This window comes from Monodelphis domestica, chromosome 3 (assembly GCF_027887165.1).
Source record: "Monodelphis domestica isolate mMonDom1 chromosome 3, mMonDom1.pri, whole genome shotgun sequence".
NCBI lineage: Eukaryota > Metazoa > Chordata > Mammalia > Didelphimorphia > Didelphidae > Monodelphis > Monodelphis domestica.
Window position 1 is genome coordinate 476869785 of NC_077229.1, and position 24134 is coordinate 476893918.

Sequence of the window (24134 nt, forward strand, 5' to 3'; positions counted from 1 at the left end):
AAAAGGTAGCATACTTAAGTGAATACCTATAGCAATGACAACAAAATCTATGTAACATTTTCTATTTACGTTCAATTTATTTGTAGTAATTGTTCATTGGAATGCATTACTTGGAGGAAAAAAAAATTATAATTATTTTTAACTTACTTGAGTGTACCAGGGGAGAAAAGGTACAGTCAGCAGAATTTTCTAGGGATACAAATTGAAATGTCCATGAGGAATTAACAGATACACAATCATAATTTGTTTAAAAATACATTTTACTTTTTGAAATTATAGCTTTGGACTATTTGGAATTATACCCAGAGAGTTATAAAACTGTATATGCCCTTAGACCCAGCAGTTTGCTGGGTTTGTTTCCCAAGGAGATCAAGGAATGAGGTAAATAACATACATGTTCCAAAATATTTAGAGTAGCTCTTTTTGTGGTGACAAAGAACTGTAAATCAAGTGGATGTAACGAAATATAGAAATGATGAGCCATAAGAAATTATAAGCAAACCAACTTTTTTAAAGTGAAAAAAAAAAACCAAAACACTACACAGGATAATGGACAACAAAAATGAGTAGAACCAAGAGAACAACCGTTCTCTTCTAAAAACTCCTCTGCCAATCCAAGGTGATCCTGAAAGATGCTCTCTGGCTTGTGTGGAGCCTAAGAAAGGCTCAGGAAGCCTCCTGGCACTGTAATTCAGACATTGGCCAAAAGATTTTAGAGATGTCAGGTCCATTTTTGGATTGCACCCTTCTTGATTTTCGTTAGATTGTGAATGATTTCAGTATGTTCTGGTAAGGAATTCTAATCTTGGAACTCTTTCATGTTTCCATTTTCCAATTTATTCTTTAGAGGTGACAATCACAATTTATTCTTCAAGTAATTTAATTTTTAAAAATAATTTTTAAAAAGAAGACTGGAAAGGTAGTAAGGTGTCAAGTTATGATGGGTAATGGAGGGATTAAGTGCTTACAATAGATTCTGGTTAGTCAGAAGCAAAAATGCCATTAGAAGAGTGAATAACTTGCTACTTGTTTTTTGAATGAACAACTGTACAAGATGTGATATTTTATGTGAATTATTGTATCTTGCTTAAGGACTTCGTTTAATGTTCGGGATTGCCATGTTTAAGAAATTGAATTATTTAGTTGTTCAGTAATGTCTGACTCTTTCTGACCGTATTTAGGGTTTTCTTGGCAGAGATACTGGAGTGGTTTGCCATTTCCTTCTCCAGATTTTGAATACTTTAGTTCAAAATGTTATTTAATAAAAATTTAATTGGTGATTGAGGGAATATAAATTTTTAATAGAAATAAAAAAATAATATGTAATGCTTTACTTCATTAAGTCAATGATCTGTTGGGATTTCCTTCACTGATGCAGTTCAGAACTCTTCTGTAAGTTAGGAGATGGTCTTTGAGAATTTCTGTGACCAAAAAATTAATCATTTTGCTGCCAACCTATTATTGAACTTCTCCAAACTCAGCTAATCTAGACCTCCATCCCAGACCTGCCAGGCTCAGCCTTTAAGAACTCAGGGTCATCTCTCTCACTACAATGAGAGTTAGTATAGGAATTTAGTTAGTGGGGGAATTTGACTATTTTTCTTTAAAGAAAGTTCTGAGCAGCAGCTTAGCTTTCCTCCCTCACAAGAGTACTGCAAATATGAATTTTATTAATTAATTGAAACAGTATTAATTATTAATGCATCACCACGGCCCTTCCTCTATGGCCTGTTATGGTTAGCTGGGTTTTTTGAAGGCTGTGCTAATACAGCACAAGCTCTGGTAGGTTCTGCTGTGCTGGAAAGGCACATTCTAGTAACAGACTGCCTGCTGCTGATAATCATTCTAGATGAGTATAGGAGGCTCATCACCAAGAGGTGATAAATTCCTGGTCATGGTATAACTCATAAATGAAAAATAATACAGAATAGCCCCATGTCCTGTGAAGCCCTCTTCCCCTTGAAAAGGAACTAGTATATATGCCTAACCCACAGCAACCCAGGGCAGGGGAGAGGTAAGTGTTATTCTTAAGGTTGAGGAAACTGAGGTCAAAAGACTTGCCCAGAGTTACACAGCTAGTAAGTATCTGAGGCTGGATTTGAACTCAGGTCTTTCTGACTACAGTCCTAGCAGCCTGTCTCCTGTATCACTGAGCTGCCTTCATGTAAAGGCAACATAAATTCATATAAACCTGAATTCTTCTGGTTATGCTGTGACGACATATCACAGAATACCATAGCTTCTAAAGAAGTGAAATTGCTTATGACCCTGTGGGTTACAGAAAGATGTGTGTTAGTCATAAATAGATTGAAACTTATTATTATTGATGAATTGTAAGTAAAAAGTTGTGAAAAGGTGAATAAAGGGATGAACTACCAGAAAAGGAGGTTGGCTAGGTGTGCACTAAGAGCATAAGCTAGTAGATGGATTGGGATTGGTTCACATGCTTTTTTGGTATTCACATAAAACAGCTAGAATAGGATCCGCAGCACACTGGTAGGATTTATGGAGGGAAGAGGCGTTTATTACATAGGATGAGAAGGCATGGATAGGCTCTATCTTCATTGGAGAGCATCATAATGATGAAATTATAGATCTTTTTGGGCATGTGAATTATTCAGCCATATTATCTCATTTTACAAGAAGTTAGATATATACTTCTGAAAGTGGATTCATGCATTGAAGTCACTGCTGTGAACCAGTACATTGCAAAAGCAACTTACTCCCAGAAGTCCTCATTTGACCCAGAGGGACCTCACTTTCTCCCAGATGGTAATTTATACATTGGAGAAATGTGACTGATTAAATAATTAACTACATTAGACCCATGTGTCCTCTTGAGGCCAAAGGAGTACTAATACATGTAGTGTCAATGCATTGTTTCCCAATAAAATACCAATTATGTATAAGACTGGAAATTGTATTCTTTTAATTGGCCTGAATCTGTGAAGCTGGCTTAGAGAACTCTACGTCAGGAAAGCCTTGCACCAATGTAGATCAGCAGCTGTCTTAGAACTTAATATTTTGGAGGGTTACCCGAGACACTGAGCGGTGAAGTACCTTGCTTAGGGTTCAGAGGTAAGGCACAAGTCTTCTTGACTTTGACTACTGTCTGCTTTGACATGCTGCCCCTTATCATTCCCTGACATAGCCAGAATTATTCCAATACCAGGATACTTCTCCTGTGTGTCAGTGCTTTACCAGTTCAAATCTCTGTGCTGGACTGTCAGGGAAATGGGTGCAACCTTCCAAGGGAGAACTACTGACAAAGGGAGAGCTACCTCAGGTGAAAAGTAGAAAAGTTGATTATAGCACTAGCACTTAGAACACATGGTGAGATAAAAGGTGCTTGAACGCATATATAGGTCTTATAAACTTACTGCTGAGGCAGGAACCAGAATGGATTTGATGGTACTGATGATTTTTATTTTTGTTCAGTAATTTTTCAGGCATGTTCAACTCTTTGTGACCCCATTTAGAGTTTTCTTGGTAGAGATACTGGAGTGATTTGCCATTTCCTTCTCTAGCTCATTTTATAAATGAGGACATGGAAGCAAACAGGAGTCAGTGACTTGCCCAGGGTCATACAGCTAGTAAGTATCTGAGGCCAGATTTGAACTCATGAAGATGAGTTTTCTTGACTCCAAGCCCAGCACTCTAGCCACTGAACCATTTCACTGGCCCAAATTGATGATAGGTACAAGCAATGTATTTTCTATAGCTGTTTGAGTGGTAAATAGAATTATCAGTGAAGATAAGTTCTAATACTAGCTAACAAAGAGGTGAAAAAACCATGAGTGCTCTTATGTTCTGATAACTCATTTTTTTCAAAACTATGTTATTCAACAAATATTCTTTAATCAGTCAACATGGACTTCTTAAGTTCCAATTACTGTGCTAATTCTCACCCTTGGCCCAGGGGCATTTACATTCATCAGTAGGGGTAATGGAGGGATACAACATATTCTTAGATTAATAAATACAGGATTTGTACAAAGTAAATTAAAATGAAGTGCACCTAGGTGGTGCAGTGGATAGAGTGCTGGGCCTGGGGTCAGGAAGATGAGTCCTCCTGAGTTCAAATCTGGCCTCAGATACTAGCGGTGTGACCCTGAGCAAGTCACTTAACATTGTTTGCCTCAGTTTCCTCATCTGTAGAATGAGCTGGAGAAGGAAATGGCAAATCACTCCAGTATCTTTACCAAGAAAATCCCAAATGAGGTCATAAAGAGTCAGACACGACTGAAACAATTGAACAACAACAAATCTAAGTGATGGATGGTACAAAGAACTGTGAAAATCGGGAAAGGCTTCTTGAAGGAGGTTCCATTTGAGTTTAGGCTTGAAGGGGGTTAAGGATTCCAAGATGCAGAGCTGAGACATAATAGCATTTCAAAGCATAGAGGTGCAAGATGGAATGCTCTGTAAGTTGTGAATGAGAAGCAGGCCAATTTGGATGAAGCATAGAGTGCTTGACAGGAGAATATTGTCCGTCAGCCTATGGAAGATAGGCTAGATCTAGATTCTAAAGGACTTTAAACACCAGACAAAGGAGTCTGCATTTTATCCTAAAGAACAGGGAGCAGTCTCAAAATCTCTTATGCTAGAAAATGACAGAATTAGATCTGTAGTTTATGTGCCATTGTGTGGAGAATGGATTAGATGAGAGGGAATGGATATAGGAAGAATACTTGTTTGGCTAATTCTGTAGTCCAGGTGAAAAGTTTATAAGAGCTTGAATTGGAATAATTGTGGTAAAAGTCAAGAGAAGGGGATTCTTATGAGGAAACTTCGAGGGGATAGAATTTTGAAGAGTCTTGGAAATGGTAGGTGAGTGAGGAGAGTTGAGTTGAGTATATCTGCTAGGTTGTGAACCTAGATGACTGGAAGAGTTGCAGTGCTCTTGACAAAATAGGAAGTTAAGAAAAGTGGTTTGAAAGATGCCTATGAGATATCCAGGTTGAGGAGTACAGAAGGCAGTTGGGATATGGGACTGGAACATAGCAGATAGATGAGCAAAAGATCAGAGAATATTGAAGAGTCATCTGCAGAGCGTACAGTCAAATCTCTGGGAGCTAATGACATCACTAAGAGTGTGCAAAGATTCTTGACTCAAGGTCCATGGACTTGTTTTTAACATTTCTTGCTAACTATTTCATTATAATTGATTTCCTTCATACTCATGCTTTTTCTGAGAAAGGCTTCCCCAGATCATCAAAAGGGCCCATGACACACACAAAAAAAGGTAAGAACCCCCTGAGAAAAGAGGAGAGGGCCTGTGACAAAGCTTTGCAGTATGCCTAGGAATAGGGAGTTGGACATGGATGATCCTCCTGCAAAAGGGAGTGAAAGGAATTGGTCAGTCACATAGAAAAAGAATCACAAGAGAAGAATGTCATAAAAGTGGGAAAATGAGATAATATTGAGGAGAGGAATAATCAACCATGTCAAGTGCTACAGAGGATGAGAAACAGCCATTGTTTTTGGCACTGTTGATCAGTGGTGACCTTGAAAAGAATAATTTTAATCTAATATTGAAGACAGAAACTAGAGTGAGTGGGGAATGAGAAAGTAGAGGCAACAATTGCAGGAAACTTTTTTCTAGGAGTTTGTCTGAAAGGAAGGATACCTAAAAATTATGTAGCTTAAGGGCATGGTGAGTTCAAATGAAGGTGTTTTTTTTTCCTGTTTTTTTATTTTAAACATTATTTTATTTGGTCATTTCCAAACATTATTCATTGGAAACAAAGATCATTTTCTTTACTTCCCTCCCCACCCAACGCGCAATTCCACTGGGTTATCACATGTATTTTTGATTCAAACCCGCATTTCCATGTTGTTGGTATTTTCATTAGAGTGTTCATTTAGAGTCTCTCCTCAGTCATATCCCCTCCACCCCTGTAGTCAAGCAGTTGCTTTTCATTGGTGTTTTTACTCCCACAGTTTATCCTCTGCTTGTGGATAGTATTTTTTAGATCCCTGCAGATTGTTCAGGGACATTGCATTGACACTAATGGAGAAGTCCATTACCTTCGATTGTACCACAGTCTATCAGTCTGTGTACAATGTTTTCCTGGTTCTGCTCCTTTCGCTCTGCATCACTTCCTGGAGGTTGTTCCAGTCTCCATGGAATTCCTCCATTTTATTATTCCTTTGGGCACAATAGTATTCCATCACCAACATATACCACAATTTGTTCAGCCATCCCCAATTGAAGGGCATCCCCTCATTTTCCTATTTTTGGCCACCACAAAGAGTGCAGCTATGAATATTCTTGTACAAGTCTTTTTCCTTATTATCTCTTTGGGGTACAAACCCAGCAGTGCTATGGCTGGATCAAAGGGCAGACATTCTTTTATCTCCCTTTGGGCATAGTTCCAAATTGTCCTCCAGAATGGTTGGATCAATTCACAACTCCACCAGCAATAAATTATTGTCCCTACTTTGCCACATCCCCTCCAGCATTCATTACTTTCCATAGCTGTCATGTTAGCCAATCTGCTAGCATCTCTCTGATTATAAGAGATGTAGAACACTTTTACATGAGCTTATTAATAGTTTTGATTTCTTTGGCTGAGAACTGCCTGTTCATGTCCCTTGCCCATTTATCAATTGGAGAATGGCTTGATTTTTTGTACAATTGATTTAGCTCTTTGTAAATTTGAGTAATTAAACCTTTGTCAGAGGTTTTTATGAAGATTGTTTCCCAATTTGTTGTTTTCCTTCTGATTTTAGTTACATTGGTTTTGTTTGTACAAAAACTTTTTAATTTTATATAGTCAAAATTATTTATTTTACATTTTGTGACTCTTTCTAAGTCTTGCTTGGTTTTAAAACCTTTCCCTTCCCAAAGGTCTGACATGTATACTATTCTGTGTTCCCCTAATTTACTTATATTTTCCTTCTTTATGTTCAAGTCATTCACCCATTCTGAATTTATTTTGGTGTAGGGTGTGAGGTGTTTATCCAAACCTAATCTCTCCCACACTGTCTTCCAATTTTCCCAGCAGTTTTTATCAAATAATAGATTTTTGTCCCTAAAGCTGGGGTCTTTGGATTTGTCATAAACTGTCCTGCTGAGATCATTTACACCAAGTCTATTCCACTGATCCTCCTTTCTGTCTCTTAGCCAGTGCCAAATTGTTTTGATAACCACTGCTTTATAGTATAGTTTGAGATCTGGGACTGCAAGTCCTCCTTTCTTTGCATTTTTTTCATAATTTCCCTGGATATCCTTGATCTTTTGTTCTTCCAAATGAACTTAGTTATGGTTTTTTCTAATTCAGTAAAGAAGTTTTGTGGTAGTTCAATGGGTATGGCACTAAATAAGTGAATTAATTTGGGTAAGATTGTCATTTTTATTATGTTAGCTCATCCCACCCATGAGCAATCAATGTTTTTCCAATTGTTTAGATCTAGTTTTAATTGTGTGAAAAGTGTTTTGTAGTTGTGTTTATATAGTTCCTGTGCTTGTCTCGGCAGATAGATTCCTAAGTATTTTATATTGTCTAGGGTGGTTTTAAAAGGTATTTCTCTTTCTAATTCTTGCTGCTGAAATGGGTTAGAGATATATATAGAAATGCTGATGACTTATGCGGGTTTATTTTGTATCCTGCAACTTTGTTAAAGTTGTTGATTATTTTGAGTAACTTTTTGGTTGATTCTCTAGGATTCCTTAAGTAAACCATCATATCATCTGCAAAGAGTGATAGCTTGGTCTCCTCATTGCCAATTTTAATACCTTCAATTTCTTTTTCTTCTCTAATTGCTACTGCTAGTGTTTCTAGTACAATGTTAAATAATAGAAGTGATAATGGGCATCCTTGTTTTACTCCTGATCTTATTGGGAAGGCTTCTAGTTTATCCCCCTTACAGATGATGTTTGCTGATGGTTTTAGATAGACACTGTTTATTATTTTTAGGAAAGGCTCTTCTATTCCTATACTTTCTAGTGTTTCAATAAGAATGGGTTTTGTATTTTATCAAAGGCTTTTTCTGCATCTATTGAGATAATCATGTGATTTTTGTCAGTTTGCTTGTTAATATGGTCAATGATGTGGATGATTTTCCTAATATTGAACCATCCTTGCATTCCTGGTATGAATCCTGCCTGGTCATAGTGGATGACCCTCGTGATGACTTGCTGGAGTCTTTTTGCTAGTATCCTATTTAAGATTTTTGCGTCTATATTCATTAGGGAGATTGGTCTATAGTTTTCTTTCTCTGTTTTTGACCTGCCTGGCTTTGGAATCAGTACCATGCTTGTTTCATAAAATGAATTTGGTAGAACTCCTTCTTGGCTTATTCTGTCAAATAGTTTATTTAATATTGGGATTAGTTGTTCTTTGAATGTTTGATAGAATTCATTTGTGAATCCATCTGGACCTGGGGATTTTTTCTTAGGGAGGTCTTTGATGGCTTGTTCAATTTCTTTTTCTGATATGGGGTTGTTAAGGTAATTTATTTCTTCCTCTTTTAGTCTAGGCAATTTATATTTTTGTAAGTATTCATCCATATCACCTAGATTGCCATATATGTTGCCATATAATTGGGCATAGTAGTTTTTAATGATTGCCTTAATTTCCTCTTCATTAGAGGTGAGGTCTCCTTTTTCATCTTGGATACTGTCAATTTGGTTTATTTCTTTTCTTTTTTTAATTAGACTGACTAGTGCTTTGTCTATTTTATTTGTTTTTTTCAAAGTACCAGCTTCTAGTCTTATTTTTTAAATCAATAGGTCTTTGACTTTCAATTTTATTAATTTGTCCTTTGAGTTTTAGGATCTCTAATTTTGTCTTCATCTGAGGATTTTTAATTTGTTTGCATTCTAATTTTTTAATTTGCATGCCCAATTCATTGACCTTTCTTAATTTGTTAATATATGAACTCAAAGATATAAATTTCCCCCTGAGTACTACTTTGGCTGTATCCCATAGGTTTTGAAAGGATGTCTCATCATTGTCATTTTCTTCAATGAAGTTATTAATTGTTTCTTTGATTTGTTCTTTAACTAACTAGTTTTGGAGAATTGTATTGTTTAATTTCCAATTAATTTTCGATTTACCTCTCCATGTTCCCTTACTAATTATTATTTTCATTGCGTTGTGATCTGAGAAAGTTGCATTTATTATTTCTGCTCTTTTGTACTTGTTTGCAATGTTTTTATGCACTAATACATGGTCAATATTTGTGAATGTACCATGTGCTGCAGAAAAGAAGGCATATTCCTTTTTGTCCCTATTTATTTTTCTCCACATGTCTACTAACTCTAATTTTTCTAAGATTTCATTCACTTCTCTTACCTCTTTCTTATTTATTTTTTGGTTTGATTTATCTAGTTCAGATAGAGGAAGGTTCAGCTCTCCCACTACTATAGTGTTTCTATCTATTTCATCCTTGAGTTCCTCTAGTTTCTCCTTTAGAAATTTGGATGCTATGCCATTTGATTCATACATGTTGAGTACAGATATTTCCTCACTGTCTATACTGCCTTTTATCAGGATGTAATTATCTTCCCTATCTCTTTTAACTAGATTTATTTTTACTTTGGCTTTGTCGGATATCATGATTGCGACTCTTGCCTTCTTTTTGTCAGTTGATGCCCAATAGATTTGGCTCCACCCTCTTACTTTCACCCTATGTGTTTCTACCTTCCTCATGTGTGTTTCTTGTAGACAGCATATGGTAGGCTTTTGGATTCTAATCCACTCTGCTATTCGCTTGCGTTTTATGGGTGAGTTCATTCCATTCACATTCAGAGTTATGATTACTAGCTGTGTATTTCCCAGCATTTTGATTTCTGCTCCTGTTCCTGCCTTTTCTTCTTTCACTATTTCCTTCTACACCAATGTTTGCTTTTAAACAGTCCCCCTTGTTCCCACCCTTATTTTACTTCTCTTTCTACCCACCTTCCTTCTTATCCCCCCCTTATTTTCCCTGTAGTCTTTCTAAAATTAACCCCCTGCCCCCTCCCTTTCTTGTACTGCTTCCCTCCCCACCAGACCATTTGTTACCCTTCTACTCCCCTATAGGGTGCAAATTATTCTCTGCCCACAATGGATTGGATTGTTTTTCCCTCTTTGAGTCAATTTCAAAGCACGTAAAAGTTGAGTATTTCCTGTCTCTGACCTCTTTACCCTTCCAGTGTATTGATGTTCTCCTCCCTCCCACCATGAGCTTCTTTATGACATATAAATCTCCCCCCATTTGTTTCTTTTCCCATTTCTTTTAATATTAACCGATTTTAAGCTCTAGTTATATATATGTATATATATATGCATACTCATGTGTATGCATTTTTGCATGCATATATCTATATACCTATTTATGTCTTGTCCTTTCATCCTATACAGTTTGTCACTGTTCCCTCTAAGTGTACTTCTTTTTGCTGCCCAGGTAATAACAACAGTTTTTAAGAGTTATCAATGACCTCTTTTCTTATAGGGATATATATCATTTTAACTTATTGAGTCTCTTAAAATTTTTTTGTTTTGTTTTGTTTTTCTTTTTTCCCCTTTTTTTAAATTACCTTTTGATGATTCTCTTGAGTTATGGGCTTGAATATCAAATTTTCTGTTCAGGTCTGGTCTTTTCTTTACGAATTCTTGAAATTCTTCTATTTTGTTGAATGACCATACTTTCCCCTGTAAGAATATAGTCAGTTTTGCTGGGTAGTTGATTTCTTGGTTGTAGACCTAGTTCCCTTGCTTTCCGGAATATCATATTCCATGCCTTTCTTTTTTTCAGTGTGGATGCAGCCAGATCCTGAATTATCCTCACCATGGTTCCTTGGTATGTGAATGACTTCTTCTTGGCAGCTTGTAATATCTTTTCTTTGGTCTGATAGTTCTTGAATTTGGCTATCACATTCCTGGGTGTTGTCAGTTGGGGATTAAGTACAGGAGATGATCTGTGGATTCTTGTGGATTCTATCAATCTCCACTTTTCCCTCTTATTCTAGGATATTAGGGCAGTTTTCTTTAATAATTTCCTGTAATATAATGTCCAGTCTTTTTCTTTTGTCATGATCTTCTGGTAGACCAATGATTCTTAAACTGTCTCTCCTTGAACGATTTTCTAAATCCTCTGTTTTGTGAATGAGATGCTTCATATTTTCCTCAATTTTTTCATTCTTTTGGTTTTGTTTTATAGTGTCCTGCTGCCTTGTGAGGTCACTTGATTCTAGTTGTATTCTGGTTCTTAAAGACTGGATTTCATCCTTAGTTTTTTGGTCGTCTTTTTCCTTTTGGTCTGATTTTCTTTGGAGGTCATCTTTCATCTTCTTCACCTCATCTTTCATCTCCTTTACCTCATTTTCCAGCTGGTTGATTTTGGCTTTCAAGGCACTATTTTCTTGTTTTAGTTCAAGTGCCTCTGTTTCCAGATGACTTGTCTTAGTTTTTAAGTTCTTTCCCCAATTGTCCACAGCCTCTCTTAATTGTGTTTTGAATTGCATTTTGATTTCTTCCAAGGCCTGTATCCAATTCGCTGGGATTTCTGATTTTTCCTTTGCTGATCCCTCCCCCTCTATTTCATTTGCTCTTTGCTCATTACCTGTGCAGAAGCTGTCTATTGTAATTTCTTTCTTCTTTTTCTGTTGTTTGCTTGGGTTTACCCCTTCTTTGCTCCCCATATTTGTCTGTGCTCTTGCTCCTTTCATTTTTTTTGGTTTTGGGGGGTGTCAGTCTCCTCTCTTGGAGCTTTGTCAGATCTCTTGGTACAGTCTCTAGGGGAGGAATGTTAGCTTCCCTGTCCTCTGTAGGCTTTTGATTGGATTAAGTTCAACTGGGTTGGGCTGTATGTGCTCTGAGGCCAAAGACTCCTGGAAGGCTGGGCCGCCCAGGCTCTTTCCAGTTCTCTCCAGCTGCTTTTCCACTGTCTGCAAGATTTCCCAGTGCCTTTGCTCACCTCCCTGAGCTCTGAGGAGTCCTGATGGGATTATGTTCAACTGGATTGGTCTGGATGTGCCCTGAGGCAACGGTGAGACTGAAGCCAGATGGAGGGACCCAGCCACTGCCCTGGTCTCTCCCTGGCTTCCTCCCTGCTGTCCATGCTGGACACTCCGAGCCCGGCGCCCCGCTGCTCACAAGGTAGACCCTCCAAACCAGCACCTTTGCCTGCTCAGAAGTTCCCGCTGCCGCTGGGGGCTCAGCCCTCTGGGTTGGGGGGGAGTGGTCCTGGGACCTTCCCTCTGCCTTCCCCTTAGACCCGAGTATTCTCAGATTCCAGCTTTTGGGGAGCGTACCTTTTGATTTGAGTCCAGAAGGAGGGTTCTCCACCTCTGTCCTGTTGTTCAGTTTGAATTTCAGTGCCCTAGGAGCATTCAGTTTGTAATAGGTAAGGAAGGGTTTTCTGAGGTCTGAACTTTTGCTGCTTGCTAAGCCACTATCTTGACTCCACCTGTTTTGTTTGTTTTTAAGAATGGAAAAGATCTAGGTATGTTTGAGAGCAGAAAGGGAGTGTATAGATTCTGAAAATCAGGAAAATATTAGGAATAAGCTCCTAGAGGAGACAGGGCCAAGAATCCAAATAGAGGGACTAGCATTTGCTGGAAGGGCCATTTCATCTTCTGAAGATGGGGGGAAAGGAAGAGAGAATTAGGGGTAAAACTGAGATGAAATGGGAAACTGAGAGAAGGGACTTACAGTGGATGGCCTCAACTTTTTCAGTGAAGTATGATAATAAATATCCTGCTAAAAGAGAGAGTTTAGGGTTAAATGGTAAAGGAAGATTGAGAATAGATATAGTAGCCTATGCCTACTTTAGGCAGACTTTTTTTTTTTTTGAAAAATACTAATCTGGGTTCTTGCCATAGACTTAGGATCATTAAACCATTGGATCATAGATCTATAACAGGAAGCACATAACTGGCAGACTTAGGAATCTCAGGTCTTTTGACTTCAAATTCAGCATACTTTTCACTATATTTCTATTAAATTATATTAAACAGTTTTGAAAAAAATTTGTTCCATAGTAATTTCCTCACAATAAGACTAAAGAGAAGTCAGCTGCATATCATAGTATAAGAGCCATTGAATACTAGAGCTGGAACACTTGGGCTCAAAACCTCACTTGGCTACTTACCATCTGTGTGATTTGAGACTTTTCTGGGTCTCAGTTTCTTCATTTGTAAGAAAAAGACGGGAGTTAGACAAAATGTTTGTGAAGTTTCTTCTAACTAAATCCTGTGATCTCAGTGGAAGGAGCACAGGGTTTTGAAGTCAGAGGTCTTGGGTTTTAATCCTAGCTCAGTGTATTGCAGCCACTTAATTTCTTTGAGTTTTAATTTCCTTATCTGCAGAAGAAAGAGGGGATTGGACTAATCTCTAAAATTCTTTCAAGCTTTAAATCTGTGGTCTTAAGGAGTGGGCTTGTGCCAAGAAACTCGGTAGAGAAGATAAATAAATCCCTATTAATAACAGCCTATATTTATATAGCATTTAAGGTTTACAAAGAAAACTCTTCACTTATGATAGCCTTATGAGATAGGAAGTGCTAGTAATATTATCTGCATTTTACATATAAGAAAAGGAAATACTAGTGAGATCATGTAGCTTTCCCATGGCTACTCAGCCAGTAAGTGTCAATGATGGTTATGTTTTCATTTTATCGTACTTGGAGACAGGTAGACAAATGTGGTGCAGGACCTTGACAGCTCTGAAACTCTTTGCCATCTCGGGATAAGTGCAGAACCTTGTCAGTGATTGTAAAGAGCTTGAGCTCCCAGTTGGGTAAACACCAAACCCATAAATCAAATAGCAAAATCTTTAGTTGGAAAAACAAAATCTGTTGTCTGAAAATCAAATAATAGATTGGTTTTGGTTCTCTTATTAATGAAAACAAGCAGTCGCCCACAGACCACCATGCCACTGGAAAAGGGAACATTTCCTAGAGAATTCCTGTCCCCAAGTGAGGGAGGGTTCCCTCCAGGAGGATCTCCTGAGTTCTCCATTGCTGCTGCCTCCACTGCTGCTCCACTTCACCTCTGAAGCTGCCATTTGCAGCTTTGTTGCCGAGTTGCTGCCGCCATCTGCTGGAATGATTTGTTGCTGTGGTTTCTTTTTCTTTGGGGCTAAGGAAATAGATGGGGTTGGAATTCAAACTCTTGTTGTGAGTGCCAATTTTTCTCAACGGCTAATCAACCCATTTTCAGCCCTTTCATTCAAAGCACCTCTTCTCTCTGCATCGCTTTCCTAAGGACCCTTCCTACCCCAATGGAAACAAACTCCCTCTGCCCTTGCTTCTAGCTGGATTAGGGCAAACATTTTCAAGCTCATCCTGCCCCTGGTAGCCAGTACCCAGGTCATGCTAATTATTTTGAAGCTTCAGTACTATATTCGAGGAGTTACTTCATAACCCTGGAAGAGACAAGGTAGAATTGGTGATCTTTGCCTTGCATTTCTGATGTAATCAAGTAAGTGAGTATTTATTAAAGACCTACTTTGTACTATGCACTATGCACTGTGCTGGGATCTGGGGACAAAGAAGTAAGCAATCCCCACTGCCAAGGAGCTTATCTGTGGACATCTAAAGGAGGAAAAACTTTTGCTGAACAAATGATCTTCCCACAAATAAAAATCATCAACCTTGGGGAATTTATTGGCTATTAAAATGGTAGATCTAATTGCTGGATCAAGTGGTATTTCAGTTTTATGATATATAAGAATTACTTCTATGGAGACAAGAAAAGTACCATACACATTTTAGTAAAAAATATATCATAAAGGTAAACCAAAGCCCCTTGGAATAACATGTTTGGTTGATTTTTTACCAATCATATTTCCTTTAGTGTTAGTCATTTTACATTATTAAAACAATACTTTATAAAGCATACTCACTGTGTATGCTTATTCAGTAATCTAAAGTCAGTTATTCCTGTATAAGTGATTCTAAGTTGAAGTCCAAGCTCCTTTGCCCTCTGGTATGTCATATTTCAGGCCCTCTGATCCTTCCATGTAGAAGCTGCAAAATTTTTCATTACTCTGACTTTGGCTTCCTGATAATTTGAATTATTTCTTTTTGGCTATTTGCAACACTTTCTTCTTGATCTGTGTGTTCTGGAATTTGGTTAAAATTTGCTCAAGTTATCCTTTTGGGATCTCTTTCAGGAGATAACAGATGGATCTTTCAATTTCTGTTTTACCCTCTTGTTCTAGAATGTAAGGACAGTTTTCCTTAATAATTTCTTAAAAAATAATTTCTGAAAACACAATTCTCTTTTTTATCATGGCTTTCAGATAGTCCAATAATTCTTAGATTATCTCAGCTGGATTTATTTTCCTAGTAAGTTGTTTTTCCAAAGATGTATTTCATATTTTTCTTCTATTTTTTTTTTCATTTTTTTCAACTTTGGTTGTTTCTTAATGTCTCATGGAGTCATTCACTTCTACTTGTCTAATACTAATTGTTAAATTATTATTTTCTTGAGTGTGTTTTTGTACCTCCTTTTCTGTTTGGCCAATTCTGCTTTTTAAAGAGTTCAGTGGATTTTTGTACCTCTTTTATCAATTGGCCTATTCTGTTTTTTAATATGTTAATTCAGTATTTTTTTGCTTCCTTTACAAGTCTTTTGACTCTTTTTCATGATTCTCTTGTGTCATATTTCCTCTTCCCATTTTTCTTCAATACTCTTATTTGATTTTTTTAAACCATTTTTGAGCTCCTCCATTAATTTTTGGGGGGCTTGGGGCTAATTTATATTTTTCTTGGAGACATTAGATGCAGGCATATTGACTTTGTATTTCGGTCTTCCCTATCACCAAAATAGCTTTATTTATTGCTCTCCTTTTTTTGTTTGTTTGCTTGTTGCTCATTTTCCAACCTTTTTTTTTGTCTTTTAACTTAAAAAATGTTAAATTAGATTCCATAGCTATTTTGAAGGGAGTACTATTACAAACTTCAGGTTCTTTGTGCAGCTGTGTTCAAAGTTAACTCTAAGAATCTATAAGCTTTCAGTTCTTCTAAGGTGGTATGATGTATTTTATTTTATATATATTTTTTTTAATTTAGAAAATTTTATTTAATTAATTAATTTAGGTTGTTTTTCCGTGGTTACAAGATTCATGTTCTTTCCATCCCCTCCTTCCACTCCTGTAGCTGATGTGCAATTCCACTGGGTTTTAAATGTGTCATATTGATATTTGCACTAGGGTGATCGTTTAGAGTCTACATCCCCAATCATATCCCTATCAAGCAGTTGTTTTTCTTCTGTGTTTCTACTCCCACTGTTCTTCCTCTGAATGTGAATAGCATTCTTTCTCAAGAGTCCCTCAGAATTGTCTTGGATCATTACATTGCTGTTAGTAGAGAAGTCCATTGCATTCAATTGTACAAGGTGGTATGATGTAAAGGGAGGTGTGTTTAATCCTCTCCTGGCCTGTGCTCTGGTCTGTGAGTAACCATAAGTATTCTTTCTGCCTTGGAACTATGACCAGGGTCTCCTGCTCCTCTGTGTCCTCAAGTGCTATTATGGGCTAGTGTTCTTCATCACCCTAGGATCTAGGACTACCACCTGAATCTGCATATAGACAATGCAACACAAGTCTTGCTACCAGAGCCAGCAAAAGAATCCCTGCAATGTCCTTCTGAGCAGTTGTCCAACTCCCCCTTACCTTCTGTGTCTGATAGCTCTGAAAGCCATTGCTACTAATTCAGCAGCCCCCAAGGCCTTGTTGTGGAAGTGGGGACTGTCTTGGTATGCTGTTTTGCATTCTGCTTCCATCTGATGCAATATATCTTTCATGCTGGCTTTCTAAGTTGTTTTGGGCTGAAAAAAATATTTTACTCCATCTTTTCATTTGTTTTACTGCTCCAGAATTTGTTTTAAGGCATTATATAATAGTTTTTTGGAAGGTAATTTGGTAGAGATCAGTTGGGTCTGTGTGTTTTCTCTGCCATCTTGACTCCTGCCCCTAACCCCATATCATTGTTAATATGATATTCTCTATAGTCCAACAAGAAGAAAAACCTTCAAATGGGAGGAAAGGGAAAAATGACTAGTAGAAAATTGAAAACTGGAAGAGTTAAATAGATAAATAGAATATTAATTATATTTGGTTTCACATCAGACTCAAATAAACTACATCCCAAGTAATCAAAGAATCAACAGATTTAGTTGCTGAGCCACTATTGCTTATTTTGAGAGACTATGGATAGCCAAAGAGATATCATCATACTGAAGAAGAACAAATGCTATGATTTAAAAAAAAAAGAGTTGGTAATACAAACCATAAACCAATGAACCAACAAACAACTAGAATTCCTGGTAAAATCTTAACAATTTATTCTTAAAGACAGAATGAATGGTTAGAAAGGGAAGTGTTGCTCTCAGGGGGCCAGTATGGCTCTACCAAGAATAGTCATGTCAGAATTCCTTTTTTGAATAGAACTAGACTGATAGTTCATGGAATACTGCTTCTATAATTTACTTAGATTTTAACAAAGTAGTTGTCAAAGTATCTCATGATACTTTGAAGACACAAGATAGAGAGGTGTGTTTGGGTTATCAAAAGGTTAGGTTAATTCAGAATTAATTAAATGACTGGACAAGAAAGAATAATTAAAGGACAATTAAAGATTCAATATGAATTTGAGGGTTATTTGGTTCTATCCTATTTAATATTTTTGTCAATGCCTTGAATGAAGACAGAGATGGTGTGCTTATCATCAAAATGGCATACGACACAAAGCTAGCAGGGACAGTTAATAAGTGGAATGAGAGTTATGATCCCAAAGTATCTCAACAGGTTAGAATTAGAGCCAAAGAAAATGTGATGAAATTTAATGGGAATAAATAGAAAGTAATGATGTGACAGAGTGTTGACACTGCAATCAGAAAGATCTGACTCTAGTCTCAAGTCTAGACTCTAGTCTAACTCTAATATTTACTAGCTATGTGACCTTCAGCAAATCATTTAACCTTAGCTGATTCCATAGAAATTACCTTCTAAATTATGGCCCAGGTGAGATTGGAAATGATGGAAGAAGGGACCACACTGGGCATTCCCAACCCTAGTGTGGTAGAGGCATGGAGAGAGACCATGCCTCTACCACACTAGTGAAATCATGATCCTCTTCGTAACTGTTAAAGTGTAGAGTCCTGCACTTAGGTTCAAATAATGAGTTTGACAAGTACAATTTTGGGGATGATGTGCTAAAACAACCACTCATATGAAAAACATTTTTTAATTTTACTGAACTATAAGTTTAATATAGTCAATGACAGCTGAAAAAACAAATTCAGTCTTAAGTATCTTTAAAAAAAGAATAATACAATTGGAGTAATTTAATATCAGACAATTACTAATATCAGACAGCCACTTTAAACATCTTTTCACAGTTGATTAACTGGAAATAGTGGGCCCATAAAAATGCTTTAAATAAATTATCCCTGTGAAAAATAAATGATAAATTGAGATTCTGTGTGATTCCATTTGGAACATACATCCAGGTATAATTGAATTTATTCTGCTCACATTTAAACTAAAACGTGTCTCCTAATTAAAAAAAATAGTACTAGTCATAGTATCTGGAATGGGAAAAATGAAAACTTTGGTCAGACCACACTTGGAATATCACATTCAATTCTAGAGACCACATTTTAGGAAGAAGCTAATAAAAATGGTGAAGATCACATATGATGATAATTTTCTGCAGTCACTTAATGGGCACTCATGTGGAAGAGAGATCAGACTTATTCTGCTTGGCTATAGAAGACAAAGTGAGGTGTCATGGGCAGAAGTTGTTGCAAAGCAGATTTGGCTTCATGAAAGGTAAAGCTTCCTGACAAAAAGCAGGAAAGATTGGCTTTCCTTCATGTTAGATATCCAAAAATGTCTTGATAATTGCTTGTTGAGGATGTCGCACTGAGGGGATTTTTTGTTCAGATATGGATTGGATTGGATTTTATCACCTGCATAGTAAAATTCAAAATCCTCTGTGTAGGAGAAAATGCCTTGAGGAATTTAGTACCTGATGTTAATTCATATTATTATCCTTTCTGGCTACTCTTTGCTCTAAGCCAAACTGGACTATTCTCTATTCTCTGACCATACATTATATTCTCTCATACATTAGAAATTCTTATCCAGTCCTTCATTTAAACTCTAGGTAAACCAGATTTCAAGTGTATTTCTTGTAAGCTGTTGCTCTTGAGCTGTGCTTTTTGCCCATGCCTAAAATACCTTCTCTTTGCCCTGTAAATCTCACCTTAAATGCTTGCTACTATTTCAGGATCTCCCTTGATTCCCTAATTGGTAAATGTCCCTTTCCCTCTGGCTTTGTATTTTATTTCATGGTCCTGTAATGCATTTATCATATAATATAGATAGATATTTTTACTGGGATCTAATATAGCCATATCCCTGGATTGTAAGCTCTTCAAGGGCAGATAGATTTTATTTTATCTAAATCTGGCACCTCCTTCAGTGATGTTCTAAGGGTACCCAGTAAGGGTTTTATGAATGGTTTTTGCATTACATTTATTGTAGTGTAGGAGAAATCCTAATCTTATAGTCAACAGGATGTTTTGAGCCTCTCTTTTTGGCGAATGATAATAGTGTAAACTTTCACTATGAATTTAAGTAATATATACCTGCTATCCATGTTTCACAGTCAAAGCAGAGTAAAGATGAAATGTAAACACTCATTTAAACATTCAATTAAAAACTCATTACTAGTCTGACTTTCAGACTTCACTTGGAACCTTAATTGAATATACATACATGCTGAGCTTACTCCATAATAGCCCAGCTGCTGGCTTTGTAAGTTTGGTCTTCCCTGAGATGGTAAGATGTTTTTTTTTTTTCTGTGACTTGCATTTTCTGTGACTGATAGTAAAAGTTAGCTTATAATGCCTAATTTGGTCTTAGATAGGGGTATTTTCCTATGCTTTCAGACCAAGGACAAGAGCATGATTACTTGAGTTTGTTTTCCGATCATTCAGTAGGGGGAATGCAAAATAATTTTTTAAAATAAGGCTTTGGGGGACAGCTGGGTAGGCCAGTGGATGGAGAGCCAGGCCCAGAGACGGGAGGTCCTGGGTTCAAATCTGGCCTCAGACACTTCCCAGCTTTGTGACCCTGGGCAAGTCACTTGACCCATTGCCTAACCCTTACCACTCTTTTGCCTTGGAACCAATACACAGTATTGATTCTAAGATGGAAGGTGAGGGTTTAAAAAATGTTTTTTAATAAAAATAAGGCTTTTTTTTGTACTTTACAAGAAGGATGTCATTGAGCAAATTGTGACTGATATTTGATAGCAAGAATCCAAACTCAATTTTTATTTTCCCCTTATTTTCCTATTTATTCACAGGTGCTTTTCAATGGGAAGAGTTAGAAGAAGATGTAAAGAAGAAGTTGAAAAATCCCAGTGATGTTTTAGGTGTAATTGAGAAGGTTAAATGTATATTGAAAACACCAGGGAAGGTAAATTAATTAACTCTAGTTTCTTTTCTATTCTCTTTTTTATAAGTAGTAGACAGTCTTCAGAATACTGTCAAGTATGAATGATACTTTCTTAAATCATGTTTTCATGTTTTAGTATTTTAATAAAATAAGTCAAAGTCATTTTTCTTTATTTTTCAGTTTATTTACATATTAAAATCTAAACTCTTTCCTTTTAAAGTGGTTATTCATGTGTTCTGATCCTTTTGATTATTTCCAGAGAGTCAGAGAATAGAGGTCTAAACTTTTAGTGAGGGGTTTTATCATTCTTTGGTTAAGCTTTATTTTGAATGATGATTTCTCGATAGAGTCAGGTCAACAATACTTCAGTGGGTCAGTTTGTGCATGTCTTTTTGCTCATGTATATGCCTTTGAATGCACACAGGTACTATTTTTAAAAATAATTTAAAAAATTTTTTTTTATTATGAACTTGACAAAACCCAATTAACATAAGCATTTTGAAATATGAACAATATAATATATGAATATTTACACAATTTGATTTCTGTAAAGTACAAAAATTTAGTATATTGATTCTTAAACTGTCCCCCTTATCTCTGCTTTCCTCTGAACCTTCTCTTCTCTATTGCTTATTTAGCTTTATTGACACTTTCTCCTTTTCTTTTTTACTATATTGCTATTATTAATCTTCTGTCTTCCCAATGCTCCCTCACTCAAAAGCAAAACAAAACCCTCCCTGTAACAAATAAGCCCAGTCAAGCAAAACAACAGGAACAGTAGCAGCAACAACATGAAAATTACCCATTGGCCATGCCTGAAATGTACATTTCCTTCCTGATATTTAGTCTATCAGCTCTTTATTGAGAGGTGAGATGAATGTCATCAATCTTTTTGATTTATTGTTTGTACTATTGTCCTTTTCAGTCACAAGTGGTTATTTTTCCATTTGGTGTTTATTTCTTTAGAGTGCTGTAGACACTTGATAACTTGTCCTGCTTCTGTTCACTTAAATCTGAATTAGTTCTTATCAGACCTCCTAAGTTTCTTACGGTCTCTTCCTTTATTTCTTCTGGCACAGTAATACTTCATTCCATTACTATCTCCTAATTTGTTCAACCATTCCTCATTTGATAGGAATACCCTTTATCTCTACTTCTTGGTTACCACAGAAAGTACTGCTATGAATGTTTTTGTACACATGAGTTCCAGTTGTAGTATTGCACAGAGGATGCATAGATTAGTGACTTTTGTGGTTTAGTTCCAAATTGAATTTGGAGTATCTATACAGATTCACAATTCTACCAACAAAATGTATGAGTATACCTGTTTTCCCACAATCCCTCCAATAATTGTCATTGTCTTTTTTATTTTTTGTCATCTGAGCAAATCTTATATGTGAGCAGAGCCTCAGAATTACTTTATTTTGCATTTCTTTGATTATTGATGATTTGAAACATTTATGAATTTGATTATTGATAATCTGATTCTGGAGAATTGCCTATTTCTATCTTTTGCCCACTTATTTATTGGGGAATGGCTCTCATTTCTATATATTTCATTCACTTTTCTATATGTCTTCGATATAAGATGTTTATGACAGAAATTTGCTGCAAATATTTTCTCAAATGTTTCTCTAATTTTAACTTCATCAGTTTTGTTTGTTAAAAAACTTTTGAGTTTGAGGTAATCAAAATTAGCTATTTTATCTTCAGTGATCTCTGTCCTTTGCCTGGTCAAAATTTCTTCTCATATCCATAGCTGTGAAAGGAATCTCCTTCCCATCTCTTCTAATTTGTTTATGTGATTTTTCAGCATATCTATTTGGAGCTTATCATGACATGGTATGAGTTGTTGGCTTAAATTTCATTTCTAATGGATTCTTTTCCAATTTCTCTAACAGATTTTGTCAAATACTGAGTCATTACCCCAGGATATGGAGTTCTGTGATTTATCAAACATTGTGCTACTATTATTAACCAATACCATGTATTGGTTCTAAGATAGAAGACTGGGAAGGGCTAGGCAATGGGGGTTAAGTGACTTGCCCAGAGTCACACAGCTAGGAAATGTCTCAGGCCAAATTTGAATCCAGGACCTACCATTTCTGGGCCTGGCTCTTAGTCCACTGAACCACCTATCCCAGGACCAAATAGATTTGATGATTATTTCTTTGTAATATAGTTCGAGATCTTCTTTGAAATTCTAGACTCTCTTCCTTTGCACTTTTTAAATTATTTCTCTTAAGGTTCTTAATCATTTATTCTGTCTCATACTGCTGGGCTTTGTGGTAATATACAGAAAAGTTAATGATTTGTGTGGATTTATTTTATTTTATATCCTACTATTTTGCTTAAGTTATTGTTTCAATTTATTTTCAGTTGCATTTAGAGTTCCCTAAGATGACCATCATTATCTATAAAAATGGATATTTTCGTTTACTCTTTATCTACATTAATTCCTTCAATTTCTATTCTTGTGTAATTGTTCTAGCAAAAATTTCTTAAACTATCATCTACAAATGATTACAACAAATAACATCACTTTACCCTTGATTGGTCTTTCTCCATTACACTTTATGCTACCTATTGACTTTATATAGATACTGTTTATTATATTGAGTAAAAGTTCATTCATTCTTATGCTTTTAAAGTTAAAAAAACTCTGTATTGGTTTTTTATTTTATTTTATCAAAAGAATTTTATCAAATGCTTTTTCTACATATATTGATATATGGTTTTTATTTTTATTTCTAATGTGGCCCGCTATATATCATTTTAAAAATATTGAACCAAATCTGTATTCCTGATATAAATCCATCATGATTATAGTGTAAAATCTTTTAAATACATTGCTGTAATCTCTTTGTTAATATTTTATCCAGTTTACCATCAGTATTCACCTGAGATAGTGGTCTATAGTTTTTGCTCTCTGCTTTCTTTCTCCCTGGTTTTGGTATGATGATCATATTTGTGTCCTAAAAGGAGTTTGGTAGGATTTCTTCTCTTTCTGTTTAATCAGATAATCTTACATAATATTGGAATTAATTTTTCTTTGATTCTTTGATAGAATTTACTAGGATATCCATTTGGTCATAAGTTTTTTTTTTATTTGGATTCACTTACAGCTTGTTAAATTTCTTTTTAATCTGGGGGTTTTGTACTTTTTTTAAATATTCATTCATTTCATTTACATCATTATTTTTGTTATTTATTTGGGCAAAATAGTTGATAATGATTTTCTTATTTTTATTATTTGTTGTGAATTTTATTTTTTATGTTAATTTCATCTTTATTTATTTTAATCAAATTAACTAACAATTTATCTGTTTAATTTTTTTTCAGAAATTAAGATCCCAATATTAACAATTCATTATTCTTTGGGGTTTCAGTTTTATTTAATCCTTGGTTTTCAGAATTTCCACTTTTTGTTTAGTTGGAGTTTTTACTCATTGATTTTCTCATTTTTTAGTTGCATATCCAAGGCACTCATTTGCTTTTTCTCTCTCTTGTTTATGAAAATATTCAAATATAATTCAAATATTTCCCCTTCAGGACAGCTTGGCTACATTTCAACTTTTTTTTTTTGGTATTTTTTCTTTTGTTGTCATTGATGTAATTCTTTCATGTTTCTTCGGTTCCTTCTTTGGCCTATCTATGTTTAGGCTTCAATTATTTAGTATTCATTTAAATTTTAATCTTTTTTTTCAAAGGCATTTAAAGCTTACAACT

The 24134-nt window shown here is 35.8% G+C and overlaps 1 protein-coding gene across 10 annotated transcripts in view; it reads left to right on the forward strand.

Moving 5' to 3' along the window:
- The window catches only part of RHOBTB3 (Rho related BTB domain containing 3), a 113859-nt gene that overhangs the window by 49203 nt on the left and 40522 nt on the right, over nucleotides 1–24134 (forward strand). For all 10 annotated transcript variants that reach the window (XM_007487250.3, XM_056824675.1, XM_007487251.3 and 7 more), the window contains one exon: nucleotides 20314–20426. In XM_007487250.3, the coding sequence (XP_007487312.1) occupies nucleotides 20314–20426 (113 nt within the window). The remainder of the gene's footprint in view (nucleotides 1–20313; nucleotides 20427–24134) is intronic.